The sequence below is a fragment of the Gopherus flavomarginatus genome, chromosome 3, assembly GCF_025201925.1.
Source record: "Gopherus flavomarginatus isolate rGopFla2 chromosome 3, rGopFla2.mat.asm, whole genome shotgun sequence".
NCBI classification, from domain to species: domain Eukaryota; kingdom Metazoa; phylum Chordata; order Testudines; family Testudinidae; genus Gopherus; species Gopherus flavomarginatus.
In genome coordinates this window covers 101,628,829-101,647,849 of record NC_066619.1, presented here as the reverse complement: position 1 = coordinate 101,647,849, position 19,021 = coordinate 101,628,829, and the positions used below count along the sequence as shown (strand labels likewise).

Here is a 19,021-nt window from a genome sequence, read left to right as displayed (position 1 = left end):
TAGGTTGGAGAGAGAGAGGCAGGGAAGGTCCGCCATATTTCTGCCTTACCACGCCCGGGGAGCCGAGCCATTGAAAAGTCAGACGGGCTGGACACATATTGTACATGCACCACAGCTCTTGCTTCCCTTCTCCTCTCTGGTATTACCCCCTCTCGCTTTCTTACAGAAAGGGAAAGGCAGGGCAAGAACAGCTGCTTTGCAAAACAGAAGCAAACAGACCCCCGCAGCCCCGAAGAAAAGTCCACTTGAAAGAAGACCTTAAGCAAAGCAAACTCAGAGATTTCCAAGCGGCAACAAGCAAAACCACCCCCTGGAGGATCTGATGATCTTCACGTCAGGGAGGGGGGAAGAGACAAGAAAATGTGTGTGTGGAGGTGGGGGAGGGGTTAGTCGCGATTAGCATTTCAATAGGGGCTGGTTGCTTCGGAGGGAGGGAGGCGAGGGGGGGCTTCAGCGGGTGTAATTTACAAGGGACGTTTGGGGACTGTGGCTGCAGGAGGCAGGAAAGAAAAAGAGTGGGGTGCTGGGCTGCTCCGGTAGATGTTTCCCTGTTGTTTGGTGCATGATTTAGAGAAGAGGAGGAGCTGGAACCAGCGAGTGGCAGAGGCAGGAGATAGGGGGGTTTGCGCTGCTGCTGGGGGGCCCCTTTCTCTGCCTCTCTTGCTCCCCGGGTGTAGCATCTAGAGCTCTCCCGGCGTTGGCTCTGCTGTCCCCGGGTGGGGGTTCGCAGGCAGAGGGCGCGTGCCTCCCTCGCTCCGTGGTGCGGGGTGTGTGTGTTTTCGGGGGGTGGGGGTTGTGTCTGAACCAGTTAGGAAGAATGACTCTGGAGTCCATCATGGCGTGCTGCCTGAGCGAGGAAGCCAAAGAAGCCAGGCGGATCAACGATGAGATCGAGAGGCAGCTCCGCCGGGACAAGCGGGACGCCCGCCGGGAGCTCAAGCTGCTGCTGCTGGGTAAGTCCAGGCAGGCGCCGCCTGCACCCCAGCCCGGCCAGCTGCCCCTGCTCACACACACACAAGGTGCCAGTTGGGGGTGCAGCTTTGCACATGCATGTAGGCACATATGCAGTAGACATGCCTGTGTGTGTGTGTCTGGAGATTGTATCAATCCATTGATAAGTATGAAAGTAAAGGGAATCTGATCATGGGTGCGGGCGAGGGGAAGGGAGGGAGGACACAATTTACACTCAGTTTCCTTGCCTTAGGTCCACGGGTGCTTCCAATCTACATGATTATGTTCATTCGGACTCCGACGATGATGGTGGTGGTGGAGATACATTTGTGTGTGTGCACAGATATCTACCATAATACACATTGTTACATGGCATATATCCGTGGGCATGTATTGTAAATACATATGTAGCTGGGTAAATAACTGGTTCTGGTTCCTATAGGTGGTTTGATGTGGAAGGGACACTGGCCTTCCAGAAATGGAGAGGGGATAGGGCTTGGTGGGTGACAGAGAGATGAAAAGAGAACATAAATGGCAAATACATTTGGGGGTGGGTATAAGGGAGAAATTGCAAGGAAGCAGCTAAATGAAAGGACTCGCAGGCGGAGTTGCTTTGCAGATTGATGGTGACAGGCTTTAATGTCTGCATTGTTCTGTGAGCCTTCCGAAAGGTTGCTGGGTGGCTGATTGTATTTTTTAGTGTGATTTTTATTTAATGAGGTAAACTGAGATGAAGGGTTACACTCAGATTATAGGCTAATTTCTTACAACAACAACACACAAAGACATGAAACTGACTAATAACCTACAGTATGTTGGAGAATGACAGGATCTTGAATATCTTTGGAATTTACAATATACGACATAATTTCCCCTCAATCTCAACATTATTGTATTATTATATAATCATAGTTAATGTACAAAAAGCAACATTTCTCTATTTTTTATGTTTCTGCTAAAATAATAGTTGTTTGAATTAAAAATAATACTAAAAAAGCTCATGACTAGTTTACTGTAATATAATGCATAGTTACTGTGGTAGATACAGTTTGTGCTTTGGACTAACGGCCTAAAAAATGTCTGTACTAGAGCCTGGTGTATGTGGGGTTATAAAACTGAATACTGTATATCACATGCAAAAGATGTGTACTGTCTGGTTTAGTGCAAATATGCTGTCTTGTTTTGTATATAAAGATTGTTATTGGTACGGGTAAATTGTTTTTAAATGAGTTAAAGCTGGATCAGAATAAGTAAAACATGGGAAAGAAAACGTTCGTAGTCATTTAAATTAATTTGCAGTTTTCCTTAACTAACGCATTTTCTCTTCTATACTTGGAATAATGGGTGTGGAGGAATGATCAGGAGAGGGAGAGAGAGAGAGATAATACTGGCAATAAAAATTGCACTGCCTATTTGATTTTGGTCTAGTTTTGATTGATTAAATTTCACGTAGTGGTTATTTTAGGGTTCATAAAAGAGGTGAAATAAAGAATATATAGCTTGCATTTGCTTTAGTTTATGGAAATGGACTTAGCATAGTCAAGAAGTTTTTTTTGGTCATCTTTGACTTGTAGTACCAGTCTATGTTGTTTCTGCATTTTGCGCTCCCCCCCCCCAATAATGCTACAGGATTTTGCTCATTATTTTAGGGAAGAGGGAAATTTATTAGGAGGGAATCACTGTGTGATCCCAGAATTGGAGGGTGGGTGGGATTTAAATATATGAATTTACATCGTTACAAAGAGTTAGGCCCCAGTGCTGTTGTCAGTTATGTACATGCTTAATTTAATGAGTGAGTAATCTCATTGATTTCAGTGGGGTCCATTCATTTGTAAAGTTAAGTATGTGTATAACTCATGGCAGACTCAGGGCCTAATTTTGGCATTAATTTAGGCCAAGTGAAAGGTGGTTGGTTTGAATGAGGATAGGTCAGAAGAGCTATTAATTTATAGAACTATTGAGAAAACTCAGGGTTTTTCTATGTAGGTACAACAATGCAAACCTTCAGTGTTGATGTGCTGCATTAGTGTAAAGTGAGCTTGCACTGGTGTAGTTTACTTGAAACTGAGAGAAGTTGCCCTGATGCAATCCTTGCTTTATACAAAGTAATGCATCTACAGCGAGCATATGCACCACTGTAGTGACACCGCTCCTGAAATTCCTAGTGTATACAAGTCTTTACTGTACTACTTTTAAAAGTGTAGAATTTAATTAAAGGACATTGTCATCTTAAAAAATCATGCTTGTGACTATTAATGGCCTATATACTGGTGTCACAATTAACGCCTAAGGTTCTGATCCTGCAAGGAGCTCTGTGCAGGCAGATTCCCCTTGAAGTTGCTGGGGCTCAGTGCACGTTCAGGGATCTACCTGCACAAAGCTGTTCGCACGACCGAGGGCTACAATTACTGTACCGAAACAGATTTGAGGGGGGAAATATTTTTTCAGTTGGCTTATTTTGTGTATTTGACAGCAGTTTGTATTTAGTCACTCCCTCTGCTTCGTCTGTATAGTCAGTTTTCCCTGTTGTTTGTGTGGGTCTTTCATACAGCAAGGAAAGAGAAATTTAAAAAAATAGGAAATGTCATTATGAAGTCATAAAAACTGGTGAGATTCAGAGAAGGAGTAATATCTGAACTTACATAAACTATTTTTGTTAATTGATTGCAAGTTGACTGTGTCCTGTTCCCCACAATATATAAAATATTTTATTTTATGTAGGCTTTGGGTAGAATTGTCAAAAGCCACTTTGACCCACCTTTAGTGCCTAAGTTAGGTACTTAGTCTTCAGTCCCATTTCCAAAAGCACCCTGGGAAAAGTGGGTTAGGTGCTTTTGAAAATGTTACTTATGCTCCTGAGTGACCTAGCATGACGTTTTCAAGAGTGCCTTTTTCTATAAGTATTTCTTCTTAATATAAAATCATATTAATTTCTGTAATAGATATTGTGCTCACCAGAAACTGTCAGAACAGCCCATTATTTTGATTTCATTTGTTAGCTTATTATGGACAAACTACATATAAAGAACTGGTGTGTGATCTGTTTTTTCTTCTGCTTGTGTATATGTAATTTTGTAAGCATATACAAACTCATACGTATAGTACAGAACATGAGAAAAGAAAGCATTTTTCTGGGTCATGGTTGGAAAGAGAAGCATTTTCCCTCATACTTTGTTGAGATTGTAATGTGTAATCTTTACAATGTGAAGATATTTCTCCGTCCCAGTTGTGTACTATACAGTTAACTGCATCACATTCACTTATTGTGAATAGCCTTCTTTGTACATTATGTATACAAGTGATTATGAATTTAATTTTCTTTTAGATCAATGAGTTCCAGTGTTGTAGTTTGTTTTGCAAACTTGAATTGCAATTCATGGTAAGGTTAATTTTAAAAGATGACTTTAAAAGTAAATGCTAAGTGATTACATTTTAAAATGTCAGTTTCAGACACTAAATTGCATATCAGTCTCCGTGAGCTGTTTTTAAAATTAGGTGAAGTATTTCATGTCATTTTTAATTTGAAACAGCTAGCTTCCAGAACTGAGTATTGAAATGTATTATTAAAAGGAAAAAAACAGTCCTCTTGCTAATACAAATAGTAATGTTTAGGACATTTTGGATCAAACTGAGTTTTCTAATGATTTGGTTTTAAATCCGTTGTGTTTTCCAAATTCTTTCTGGATTTCTGTTGAAGGTTTTGTAAAACCTATAACTGTTCTCCAGAATTTAAAGTTAATCATCTATTCTTTGCTCTTGGCTGTAAAAGCACTTTTATTATTGGCAGAGCAGAAGGAATTATGTTTTATATCAATATATTGGAAACTGTTAAACAATAAAATATTTTATCGTTATCTTGTAAGTATTAAGTGCCATATGCTATGATTATTCTTTGCATACCACTCCCATTGTCAAAAGTGGGACTTCTCTTTGGGTAGTGGTGGGCCTAAGAAGTAGATCCTGGCCTTAGGCTTTCGCTATTGGCCAAATTCTGCCCTTATACGTGCATAAGGACAACTACCATTCTCTTCTTTGCATATCTGAGAACGAAATGTATCCCTTCTGTAACTCTGATAGGTGGCTAAGTTAAATGTTTGCCTGCTGGTATTATGTCACCCTGAAAGCATAGTTTTCCAGATTTAGATGTTCTCTGCATTTGAGATAGCAGGTCTCTAAAATGAAGTGAGGTCTCAAAAATATAGGTGATTTTAGTAGAACACTTGCATTCTTCATATGCTATCAGCTAAAACGTGGAAATTAAGCCAGCTGAGTGAGCATAAATTGCAGCTAACCTTAACTGGAAAAACATTCTTGAGCCTCCTCAGATGAGCATTCAGTAGCAGATCTGTCTGGTAACATGCATTTTGATACATAAGTCAGTTAAATTAGAGATCCAAATGGAAAATCTAGGACTTTCGGGTAATGAAGATGTTTGACCTTCACTAAAGTATTTGAGGAGGACATGAGTCCATTAAACCAAGAATGGATTACACTGGTGTATGATAGCACTATCATCTCTAACAGATACAATCTAGAGCCCTTATTTTTTATGTAATTTAACTGCTACATATGGTTTATTGAAATAGAACCTGATAGTATTGCAGTTTCTTGTACAAAATGAGGCAGTAAATAGCAATCGGTGTGTTATATTGCTGAGGTATATGTACTCTAGAATGTGAACAGTATTAAATATGAGATTTGAGAGAAACTTCACATAATTGAATTTCCTGTTTATACATACATTGGCCTAGCTATTGAAAGCTTGCCATTTCGGCCACACATTGTTTATTTTTCATAGTATGCTTATTTCAGTGACTAAGATGCTCAGAAACAAATTGTGCCCAAATTTAGATTTGACTGTCTGGCCAGAATAAGGCAAACAACTGAAAGAGATTCTTAAATTGTTGGTCCTGGGTGACCAGAAATGTAGAGGTAAGTAATTCCTCCCACAGCCAGATCCATCTAAAGGCTCTGTTTTTAAAAAATAGATATATAAAAAGTGTGTTGTTATAAGGTATTATTTAAGCTGCTCTGGTGATCATCAAAGATCACATAGATTATAACTTTAGTAGCTGTTATCTTCAAAAGAGCAGCATTTGGCACAAGACATGGAACTTCATTTTGAGTAGGTTTGCTTTGTCTGTATTTCTATAATAAAGTCCCTATAGTTTGAACATAGGGTTGGAGTAATCCTTATAATCATGCGCACACAGTGCCACAGGTTTTTTGTTTTTTTCTTAAGTTGCATATCTTTTCCTCAGTTTTCCTAGGGATGAAAAGTAGGGATGATAGTATTACGTTACTTAATGATTTACTAGGTAATGATTTTCAAGTGTGTTCAATGTGAAAAGCCTCCTATGCAGTAAATTTGGAGTATTGTTAGTAGTAAGTTTTAAAAATGAGTTAAAATTAGTTTCAAATACTATAGTTACTCCTGAGATCCCAGCCAAATGGGACTGGTTTTACAGTCCCATTTTATTTTTAATGATTTTTTTACAGCCCTATTGCTTTCTGAAGGACCCACATAAACAGGAGAAACTGACTATTCAGGTAAATAGTTAAATTGGTTCTACATACATTGCTGTTAAATGCAGAAAGTGTTAAAAAACAAAAACAAAAAAATCCTGAAAAAATGTTTGTGTTTAGTTTCTTTGTTAGTGTTAGGTGTGACTTGTTACAAGTAAAACATTTTTAGACAGAAGTGTGATTTAGATTTTGCTTTTAATGTGCCTCTTTAAATCCCTGCTGGACATTTGCATATTTTTTTCAATCAGATACTACAAAATGTGTTTACAACTAAAAGGAAAAATACTTTAATATTCATCAGGCTGTGTCTTACGAAGAGACTGGTAGACAGATCCTATTTTGGAAAAATTACTTGTATTAATATTTTATTATGGATGCAGAGCTGTACTGATGGGCATAAATATGACTATCCCTTTCGAGGAATATATGTCGTATCTGGTAAGAAGAAAGTTTTGCTGATGTTACTTTAAAATGTATTATTAATTTTTAATGGACTGTCAAGGAAGCTCTTGTTTACAAGGATACTGCACAGTATCCTTAATTTTTCTGTTATAGAAATCAAATCAATGGGAGTTGGCTCATGTCCTAAATGCACATGTAAATAAAACTCTCAGTGGGACTTACATGTCAAGAGGCCAAAGGACCACAAAATGCACATCTTGCATTAAAGAACAAAAACCATGTTAGAGAGACAAGGCAGGTGAGGGAATATCTTTTACTAGAGGGAGAGATGAGCTTTTGTTCTTATCCAGAGCTCTTCTTCTGGGCTGAGAAAGGTACTCTGAGCATCACAGCTAAAATACAAGATGGAACAGATTATTTAGCGTAAGTAATTAATACACATTATAAGACACCATTCAAAGTGAAGTAGCCAGTTAACATCTTTGCAATCATAGGGCAAAAAAGGGGGGAAGTTAGTGGATTACAGATTGTTGTAATAAGCCATAAATCCAGTGTCTCTGTTAAATTCATGATTTGTAGTGTCTAGCAAAGTTATGAATTTAAGCTCTCAGGCTCGTCTTTTGAAGGTGTTGTGCAGATTTTCTTTGAGGATGAGGACTGAGAGGTCTTTCCTCTTTCACCAACAGAAGTTGGTCCAATGAAAGATATTACCTCTTTCCAACTTGTCTCTGATATCCTGCGGCCTATACAGCGACAACAACACTGCAATTAACAATGTTAAATGGGGGGTGAGGGGGAAAGGCTGATCTGTGAAACCTGTTGCTCCAGGATATTTGGGAACGCTACCATTTTTAGAACTAATGGTCCCACCCTCGTAGGCTCCCTCCAATTATTTCTGTTCGTGGATTATGGCAGTGAAAGTTTCACAGAGGAAAGTTATTATTGCTTTTGGAGTAAAATGACGTTTTTGGCAAAATGAATCCCAAGAAAGTATGAAATAGCATTATAAGGTAAATGAGTGATAACTGGTAATTAACTCTGTTACAGTAACTGAATACTATAAAGACTGAGCGTTTTTTCTTGCCCTACTAAGTGGAATAACTCTCAGAAAAGATCTGTTCTCACACTTCAACACTATTTTGTGTGAACAGCTGTTACTAATAAAATTATGGGAAGTTTTTCAACATCCACCTTTTATTCGCTGTTCTAAAATCTATAAAAAGTCTGACTGGCAAAGACCAACAGCAAGAAAACAGTATCAAGAACAAGCCAGGACAGGAATTTAGGAAATAAGTTGCTGAATACTGGGAGAATGTGTGCAGTATTCTCAGTGGCAGGTCACTGAGCGTCCATGCTCTAGGGATTGTATTAAGCACAGTACAAAGAAGTGAGTTTTTAATATATCAGGGCCCAGGACTCAGTATTTAGTTTCAGTAACAAATACACCTACAGTATCAAAAAAGAGTTAAAATAAATCTTGCAGGGGAAATTCCAAGAACAGTATCAATAGTGTTTCATGTTAAATCTTAAATGATTTAACATTAATCTTTAATATTCTAGATGCAGATTGATTCCACAGTAAGTAATGTTATATGGAGAGACTGAACTAGAGGGGGATTTGTCATTTGTGGGTTTGTAAAGGACTGGTTGCATGGAAGAATGAGGCTGTTGAGCTTGCCTACTACAGTTTCAGTTATTTTTGTGTTTGGTAGCCATTCCTCATTTGTCTTTTAATAAAGGGAGGTGACTCCCCCCCCATTCAGATACACAGTATATGTATGTATGTTTGTATATATGTATATAAACTAAATGAGTAAAATATCCTGAAATTATTAACACTAATCATTCATATCAGTAAAGTGGAAAGGCAGAAGATAGAGAAGGCTTTTAATGTGCCAGCTGCAGTGCAGATCTGTGCTGTTCGATTCTGTGAATGAATGGGTAGCCAAGTACGGCTCTGGGCCCTGATTGGTTGGATGGTCCTTTTTTAGTTAGGTCACAGTCATGCACCAACTTCCAGTGATACATAGCTGAGATTTCATCACCAAACAAAAAGGCATCACATATGGCATCATGGCATTTCTGTTTTGTCCTATGAAGTACCGTACCTTTTGGAAAATGAGCTAGAAGCTGCTTTGAATGCATGCATACAGACATTAGATTCAGTAATAACAAAAGTTTACAATTCAAATTAATGTGACCTACTGCAACAGAAGTTAGCTATTCTAGAGTGCCCAGTAGTAGACTGTATCAGAGGGGTAGCCGTGTTAGTCTGGATCTGTAAAAGCAGCAAAGAATCCTGTGGCACCTTATAGACTAACAGACGTTTTGAAGCATGAGCTTTCGTGGGGGTGAATACCTTGCATCTGATGAAGTGGGTATTCACCCACGAAAGCTCATGCTCCAAAACGTCTGTTAGTCTATAAGGTGCCACAGGGTTCTTTGCTGCTTTTACATTAGTAGACTGTTAGTGAACTCAGATTGCTGAAGCATTCTTCCACCATTCTCATGCTTCACAAGGTGCCTGAGAGATACACCAGTTGCTAAGAAATGCACAGCCTTTAGTGGCTTAGTGCTGTGTAAGGTGCAGATTGAGGTACAGGAGCAGCATGGAAAGTCTCTGGCTTTAATCTTTGCACTGGATGAGAAGTATATGTGAGTTGAGGAAAGTTGCTTTTCTCCCTTCTTCTGTATTTTCATCGCAGGAAAAATATTGAAGTCTCCAATCTGTAATCTTAGTAGTAATTGTTTTGCTCCTAGAGCTATTCCAACCCACATTTCTGGGTAAATGGATGTCGGCCAGGAAGTCAGACAAAAGGTTCCTTAGTGACAACCACTAACTTATAAGGCTAGAAGAACTCAAACACATACAAAATGGAAAAGATGCCATCATTCCTTGTGTATTTAGGAACCTAGCATGCTTGGAAAACTCGGCATCAAATATTGGACTCTTTTGCACAAATATATTTTACTCTGATCCTGGATTTATTAAGCACTTCAGAGTGCGATTTCTACTATTGATTAGCTAGAAATGCAACGTTACTTGAAGGGAGACACTTTCTCTCTTTTGCTGCATAAATATAATTAGTTTGATATTGTTACCAGTGTGAAAGATGAAAACCAATGTACCTATTAGTCCAAATGGATACTGGTAATGAAAGCTGAAAACTTTTATAAAGGAATAGTTCAGGTATCTTTAACAGGATCTTATACCACAAACTGTTCTTGCATAATTTGATTGTTACAAATAAATGTTTAATGGACTGTAGTGCAAGTGGACTGAAATCATACACTTAGGTTTGTAGTGAAAATCTTTTGAAGATGTGTTGCAGGAAGGAACAATAATTACAACCGCAGGGTTTAAAATAAATAGAAAACGGCAATAAAACTCAGCTAATCCTTTAGCTTCACTGAGAGACATCAATATGGATGCTTAAAATGCTTTCTACTTCTGCAGCACCCTCATGTGAGGAAGCTTAGGCCACGTCTTCACTACCCACTATATCGGCAGGTAGCAATCGATTTCTCGGGGATCGTTATATCGCATCTCATCTAGGTGCGATATATCGATCCCTGAACGAGGTCCTGTCGACTCCAGAACTCCACCAATGCGAACAGCGGTAGTGGAGTCGACAGGGGGAGTCGCGGATGTCGATCCTCCGCCGTGAGGCTGGTAGGTAACTTGATCTAAGATACTTCAACTTCAGCTATGCTATTCACGTAGCTGAAGTTGCATATCTTAGGTCGATTTCTCCCCCTAGTGTAGACCAGCCCTTAGTGTTTTTGCAGACATGGCAACTAAGAACAGGATTAAGCATCTTGCCCATTGGTTGTATTGTATAAAGAGCCAAGATCTCCTGAGTTCCGGTCCTTTGCTTTAACTGCTCTTGGTCATATTTAGTCTTTCATCTTTTTGGATTTTTTGGGAGTATGGTGTGTGTGTATGTGTATGTGTGTGTGTATGTGTGTGTGTAGACAGGACACTGATATGTTAACTCTAATCTTTGCCTAGCAGAAGGCAGTCTCCGTGAGAAATTAATCCTTACCCTTTCTGCTGATGTTGCCAAAAGAGGGTGCTCGTTTTGGGGTAGTAGTTGTAATTAGGGATGTCAAGCGATTAAAACAATTAATCGCAATTAATCATGCTGTTAAACAAAAATAGAATGCCATTTATATACATATTTTTGGATATTTTCCACATTTTCAGATTTCAATTACAACACAGAATACAAAGTTATACAGTGCTCACTTTATATTTATTTTTATTATAAATATTTGCACTGTAAAAATACAATTTTTTATTTTTCAGTTCACTTAATACAAGTACTATTGTGCAATCTCTTTATCATGAAAGTTGAACTTACAAATGTAGAGTTATGTACAAAAAATAACTCCATTCAAAAATAAAACAATGTAAAACTTTAGAGCCTACAAGTCCTACTTCTTGTTCAGTCAATCACTAAGAGAAACAAGTTTGTTTACATTTGCAGGAGATAATACTGCCTGCTTCTTGTTTACAGTGTCACTTGAAAGTGAGAATAGGCGTGCTCATGGCACTGTTGTAGCTTACGTTGCAAGATATTTACATGCAAGGTGCGCTAAAGATTCATATGTCCCTTCATGCTTCAACCACCATTCCAGAGGATATATGTCCATGCTGACGATGGGTTCTGCTCGATAACGATCTAAAGCAAGGCAGACCAATGCATGCTCATTTTCATTATCTGAGTCAGATGTCACCAGCAGAAGGCTGATTTTCCTTTTTGGTGATTTGGATTCTATAGTTTCTGCATTGTAGTGTTGCTCTTTTAAGAATTCTGTAAGCATGCTCCACACGTTGTCCCTCTCAGATTCTGGAAGGCACTTCAAATTCTTAAATGTTGGGTCGAGTGCTGTATCTATCTTCAGAAATCTCACATTGGTACATTCTTTGTGTTTTGTCAAATCTGCACTGAAAGTGTTCTTAAAATGAACATTATGCTGGGTCATTATCCAAGACTGCTATAACATGAAATATATGGCAGAGCAGTAGACATGCAATTCTCCTCCAAGGAGTTCAGGCACAAATTTGATTAACACATTATTTTTTTAAAGAGCATCATTAGCATGGAATTATGTCCTCTGGAATGGTGACCAAAGCATGAAGGGGCATATGAATTTTAGCATATCTGGCATGTAAATAACTTGCAATGCGGTCTACAAAAGTGCCATGTGAACATCTATTCTCACTTTCAGGTAACATGGTAAATAAGAAGCCAGCAGCATTATCTCCAATGAATGTAAACAAACTTTTTTTTCTCTTAGCGATTGGTTGCACAGGAAGTAGGACTGAGTGGATTTACAGGCTCTAAAGTTTTACATTGTTTTGTTTTTGAGTGCAGTTATGTAACAAAAAAAGCTACATTCGTAAGTTGCGCTTTCACGAAAAGAGATTGCACTGCGGTACTTTGTATGAAGAGAACTGAAAAATACAATTTCATTGATCATTTTTACAGCGCAAATATTTGTAATAAAAATGTAATGACCACTGCACACTTTGTATTCTGTTTGTAATTGAAATCAATATATTTGAAAATGTAGAAAAACATCCAAAATAGTTAAACAGAATGCCAATTGAAATTTATTCACAGTATAATTAAAACTATGATTAATTGTGATTAATTTTTTAATTGCAATTAATTTTTCTGAATTAATTGTGTGAGTTAATTGCAATTAATCAACAGCCCTAGTTATAATGTGTGGAGCTGATCACTGTCAACTAATGAGAGCCAACAACTCCAAAGGTAGGTCACTGAACAGCTATCTGAATGACTTCAGATCACTATTGCCTTGGACTGTGCTAGAGTCAGTGATTTAGAGATGAGTCTCCCTTATCCTTTAGACCATGGATCCATCAAATCTTGTTAAAAATGAACTTTTGTTTGTTTGATCCAGGAAATTGTAGGGCACTGTCATCTTTGTTTCAATGGAAATTCTGCAAAAAATGTTTGAATGAAATTCACTCATGTCTGTTTCATGTTACATTTTTGTGAAGATCACAGTGTTTTTTCCATAATGAGAAACTGGTCCTAGGGAGCCCTTTAAAATCCAGTCTGTTTAGTACTGTGGGTTATAAAAAGTTTCTCAGAATACATTTAAACCTTTCCCTTGCTACTGAATTGTGGCGGGAAGAGGGGGGATGTAATGTTTTTGTTTTCCGCTTCTGAAATTGTGACTCTAAGCATACTTACTTTCTATTAGGAAATCTCAAGAAGGGAAAAATTAAGCTCTCTTTCCTCATTTTCTCTATTCATTCCAGTATTGAAATCGTGGAGGACATAACAACATTTACTCTTGTCTGTACAAAGATAGAAATTACCTAGTCTGCTGCTTAACCTGATTTAGCAGTTCATTCCATAGGAAGGAAGGGCAAACAGTTTGAAGGTAGATTTGCCTATCTTTCTTCTTCCACCTAAGGTGTGCAGCTGATTCTTTGCTGAGAGGTGGAGTTTGCAGGGCCAGTGTAAACACTAAGCAAGCTAGGCGGCCACTAGGGTGCCAAGATTTGGGGGCACCAAAAAGCAGTGCCCCCAATTTTTTTTTTTTTTTTTTACACTATTGCTGTCGGCGAGGGAGACGAACCACTCGCAGCCACATTAGCACTTACCTCTGCGGGCATCCTCTGCAACTGCGGGCCCTGCCGCCTTCTCCGCCACGCTCCACATCCTTCCCTTCCCATGCCCCTCTTGACAGCCCGGATCCGCCTCCTCCCCGAGCCCCCGGGCTGCTACATTGCTCCCTAGCCCTCTCCCTCCAACTCTGGCAGTCCTGGATCCTTTGCCGCAGCAGCGGCTGCTGCCGGCTGCAGATTGGAGCGGGTGACATTAGCCCACCTGCAGCTCACCCTATTGACAGCAATGCAGCAGCAGGAGGTGGGGCAGGAGTGGGGGAAAGGAAGAGGAGACCGTGGCCACCGGTCTACCTGTGGGGGTGGTTCATGGCTCTGCCAGAGGATACAGGGATAAAGAGCTGCAAAAGTGTAACTGTCCTCAGCATGTGCCATCTTCCAAGGCTTCATCCTCAGGCAGCCCTGTGGAGCAGGTAAATAGAGCCCCATTTTGGGGGAAACTGAGGCAGAGAACAGGGACATGACTTGCCCAAGGTCACCCGGGGAGTCTTTGTCAGAGTCCTGCTTTGAACACAGGGGATCAAGGCTCCTAGTTCTGTGCTGGCTCAGACCATTAGACCAGAAACCTTCAAGCCCTGAGCACGGCACCTGCCCATACAAGCTATTAATCTGGGATTCAGGGGCAGCACACTGCAAGTTTTCAGTGAAGAAACACGGCTGTCTCGAGTCCTTACAGCTACAAGGAAAATCTTCAAAAGTGATGGGCATCTAGCCGACACAGTTCTGTCTGCCTGAGTCTGCAGAAAGCCTGGGACAACAGCTCTAGGAAATGCGGCAGTGACTGTTAAGTCTAATTACGACACCATCAAAGCCAGATTTTCATGTAACATAGATGACCAGTTGTGTGGTGCACAACCACTGCAAGTGTGCGAGCAAGTCAGGTTAAGTGCAGCTGAACCCTGGGCAGGCTGCAGCACCCGAGAGATTTTTGTTCTCCCACTGAATGACAGCAGATGTACCAGTAACTTTACTAGGTACAAGTTTAGTGACCACATTAGGTCATATCCTCTCCACTCCCAGCATTGGGCCAACTGCCCCTCATCGCTCTCCTGATTGCTTGTATTGTTATTGATGGGAGATCTGCGGATTGAGGGGTGTATATGGACCTGCATTTGTAGGCTCAGTCCTGGCCCAGTATTCAAAATAAATTGACCCGAGTTTTAGAAGTACTGAGAACCCTGGAGTTCCCACAGACACTGGGGGAACCGCAGGTGCTCAGCATCTCTGAAAATCAGGCTCAGAAGGACAATGATACCTCTGTCCTGGGCCAGAGTTTTCTGAGTAAGGGGCTTCAGCAGCGATTGGTATGGGGCAGAGTATAGCAACCAGGACGGACATGATGGAGGTTGGAACTCTGTTCTCACCTCACACCTTTGGGGAAGACAGGCCTTCAGACACCCCCTCTCGCCTGCATTGCACTTTCCAGCCCAGGAGCAAGGAACTATTTCACACCTTAGTGCTGCAGGGAGCTGAAGCCCAGAACAGGGAAGTAACTTGCCTGAAGTCATCCAGTGAGTTGGTGCCAGGGTGGAGACTAGAAGCCAGATCCCGACTCCCAGCTCTGTGCTCTGATCCCCAAAACAGCCCTTTCTAGATCCGTGGGGGGGGAGGAGGGGCAGGAGGGACTCTAGCCACATGCAGGAGACCCAAGGCCATTTATTTTCATCAAGTATGTAGATTAAATAATGAAATTAATAAATTTTCAAGCTGAACGTGTATTAATTCTAATGAACAATGCCACATTATACAGTATTCATTTTTGAAAGTTTTTATAATAAGCAATGCTCTGGGGGGAGGGGATGCAAGGTAGAAATTTAATCTAGGGCGCAAAGTATCCTTGCACCGGCCCGGGGGGTTTGTAATGCCACTGTGGTTTGTGAATGTTACTGGTTTTTGCATGTTAACATGGGAGAATTATTGAGTCTCACTTGTGTATACTTTGTTAGTTTGTAATTAGGTGAATCTGATCTACTTCACTTGGGACGTCTTGGGGTATGGCTACACTTGCAGCTGTACAGCACTGGGAGTTAAACCTGTCTTCATACAGCTGAGTAGGGAAAGCGCTGCAGTTTGTCCACACTGACAGCTACCAGCGCACTGTCGTGGCCACATTTGCAGCATCTGCAGCGGCATTGGGAGCGGTTCATTATGGGCAGCTATCCCAGCGTTCAAGTGGCTGCAACGTGCTTTTCAAAAGAGGAGGGTGGGGTGGAGTGTGACAGGGAGCGTGGGGGGGAGAGAGAGTGGGTTTTTGGAGCCGACACTCTGTCAGCAGCTGCCTTGCAAGTTCCGACCCCCTCCCCCACCTCTCTCTTGCTCACTGAAAGCAAATAGCCCTCTTTGTTTTTTTCCTCACAGACCAGATAAGCAGCCGCTCCAAAACGGATCCCGCCGCCCGCTGTGCTGCTTCTTTCTTCAAGCCCCTTCCTTCCCCCTCTCTTCAAGCAAACACTAGCTGTGGATGTTCCAAAGGGAGCCCCTTGTCTCTGCCCATTCACAGCAAACAGTAGTTGTGTTTAGTTTTTTGATAAGCAGGTCCTAGAGCCCGGAGTTCACAACAAAACAGAGGAATCACAACAAAACAAAGAGAGTTATCTTCACTTAAAAGCATTATGGGAAGCTTTTGGAGGTCAATTACAGCGTAGTAAGGTTATTTCCTGTTTACACTGGCACCCCAGCGCTGCAGCAGCGCTATACTCTTTATTACTCTCATCAAGGTGGAGTACAGGCAGCGCTGTAGCCAGGGAGATACAGCGCTGTATGTGCCTTGCCAGTGTGGACGGGGAGTGAGTTACAGCGCTGTAAAGCCACCACCAGCACTGTAACTCTCAAGTGTAGCCAAGGCCTTGATTAAAACTGATCTTTCAGCTGGTTTGTGAGCAGTTTAAACCTGACTATTTTGACATTCAGGTTCAGAAATAATATTAGCTAGGAGCATTTTTTTTTTAAATATCTGAAGTAATTTTTGGTTCTCCCCCTACTTTCTTCTTTTTGGGGAAGAGGGGATTACTTGATCTTATTCGCCCTCTGCTTCCTATCTGTGAGACAGAGTTGTTAATAAGAAGTGGGCAGCATTATCTCCCATAAATGTAAACAAACGTATTTGTCTTAGCAATTGGCTGAACAAGAAGTAGGACTGAGGGACTTGTAGGTGCTAAAGTTTCACATTTGTTTTGTTTTTGAATGCAGTTATGTAAAATAATAATTCTCCGGTTGTAAATTGCACTTTCACAATAAGGAAATGACACTACCATACTTGTATGAGGTGAGTTGGAAAATAATATTTCTCTTGTTTATCATGTATGCAGTGCAAATATGTGTAATCAAAATAAAAAATAATATAAAGTGAGCACTATATACCTTATGTTTTGTCTTGTAATCGAAATCATTATATTTGAAAATGTAGAAAAACATCCAAAATATTCATAATAAATGTAAATTTGTATTCTATTATTATTTAACAGTGGAATGAAAACTGCAATTAACTGTGACTATTTTTTAAAAATCTCACAATTAATTGCGATTTTTTTTTAATCGTTTGACAGCCCTACTTTGAACCAAAACCAGATAAACAATGTGTTCTGAATTTGCCAACAGCCTAATCTGGCTATATTCCCAGTGTAAATTCCAAGCTCTATAGTATTCAGGAAGGCAGGTAATCATTTACCTTTGGTAGTTTTGCCCTAAAATATGTCTATCTTCCTCAGTGAGGAGGCTTTCTCCGAGCACTAGTGTTACTGTGAGTTTGCTTCTCTTTTGGATATTGTTATAGTAAAGGTTTCATTAAAAAAATCCCCTTTAAAATACTGTTTTCAGGTAATCGCTTGTCTGACATTTTTTGTATGTATGCAAACATTGCCTTTCGGCCTATGCAATATACCATATAACAGAGTAGGTGCAGAATTTTAAAATGAAGACATGATTTTTTTTATCCTCCATGTTGTTCTGTCCATTCTTTTTATAAATATACACCTCTACCCCGATATAACACAGTTGTGGGGAGCCAAAAATCCTTACAGCATTATAGGTGAAACGCCATTATATGAGGGTAGCAGTGGCAGGGCTGCAGTGGTGATTTAAAGAGCCCAGGGCTCCCCGGCCATGGGGAGCCCCGGGCCCTTTAAATCGCCAGCGAGCCCCACTGCCACAGCCCTGGGGTAGCGGCAGCAGGGCTCCAGCGGTGATTTAAAGAGCCCTGGGCTCCCCGCAGCAGCTGGAGCCCCAGACCCTTTAAAACATCGCCAGAGCCCCACTGCTACCTTGCTATATGTGAACCCATGTTATTAGCAGGATAGAGAGGGGTGTGTGTGTGTGTGTGTATGTATGTATAATATAAAGTTGTACAGCCTCTGCAGTGAACGGGATCTAAACAAGGAGGTCTTTTGTTCTCTTAATAATTGCTGACATAGCACTGCAATCATATAGTGCTTTACAAAATGTATAAGAAAGTCATGTTACCTGCATAGAAGATCTTAAGAGTTGCTGAATGGTTTTTCAATTGTTTTTGCTTTAAATTTTAATTTTCTGTTGTTCAGTAAATGTGTTACTCATTGGAGTAATACGCAGCTGGATACCCCAGAAACCCTCTACTACTTAGAATATTGCTGTGTCATATTTGTTTTACATTGACAATTTGGTCTTAGTTGGTGCCACTGGCACAATACACCAGAATAAGGATGGATGAGATTTCAACCTAAAATGTAGATACATAGGTGTTTTCTGTAGTTTTTTTTGGATAAAAATTTCACACTGTCAGAGCAGGTCCAATTGATGTTGTTATGTTAAAAATGCCAAGGGACACTAGACTGCAGGCTCTTAGCAACTCTGGAAGCCCTTGTGCAGATAACACAGCTGGAGCAATCACTGGAATTTGTACTGATGGGGAAGAACTTAGTTTGTTGAAAAATAAAAACTGCATCAAGTTATAGAATATTGTCATGATTTTTCTGTCTTGGCACAAGGTCAAATATCATCTCTTACCCACCCAGTATAACACAAATTTGGATATAAGGCAGTAAAGCAGTGCTCCGGTGGTTGCTCACTCCGGTGGATCAAAGCAAGTTCAATATAACATGGTTTCACCTATAATGCGGTAAGACTTTTTGGCTCCCAAGGACAGCGTTATGTCGAGGTAGAGGTGTATATACATCCTAAATACTTAATTCAGAACTGTGATGGGTTTTCAGGAATAAGGGGAAATGGCGGATAAAACACTTCTTGGCTGTGCTGTGCCTGGCTCAGTTCCTTGCCTTCAGGAGCACTAACAACTTTTTGTTTTTTTTAAACAAAAATATGCCCTGACTTGAGACCACCATCTGCAGGGAACTGCATGAGGGCAATTATTCTTGGGCTTAGTGTAATAGTGGTTGGTAAGTTAAATCTCCATGTGGTCATTGTCTGTGTGGCCATTTAGCTTGCCAGCAGGCGGCATGGTATCCATTCACAAAATAGTGTCAGATAATCTGGGACCCTGTG

The 19,021-nt window shown here is 40.4% G+C and overlaps 1 protein-coding gene across 1 annotated transcript in view; it reads left to right on the top strand.

Moving 5' to 3' along the window:
• Positions 1 to 411: 411 nt before the first annotated feature.
• The window catches only part of LOC127046725 (guanine nucleotide-binding protein G(q) subunit alpha), a 229,312-nt gene continuing 210,702 nt past the window's right edge, over positions 412 to 19,021 (top strand). The window contains exon 1 of the mRNA XM_050944215.1: positions 412 to 953. Within this exon, the coding sequence (XP_050800172.1) occupies positions 818 to 953 (136 nt within the window). The 5' untranslated portion in view covers positions 412 to 817. The remainder of the gene's footprint in view (positions 954 to 19,021) is intronic.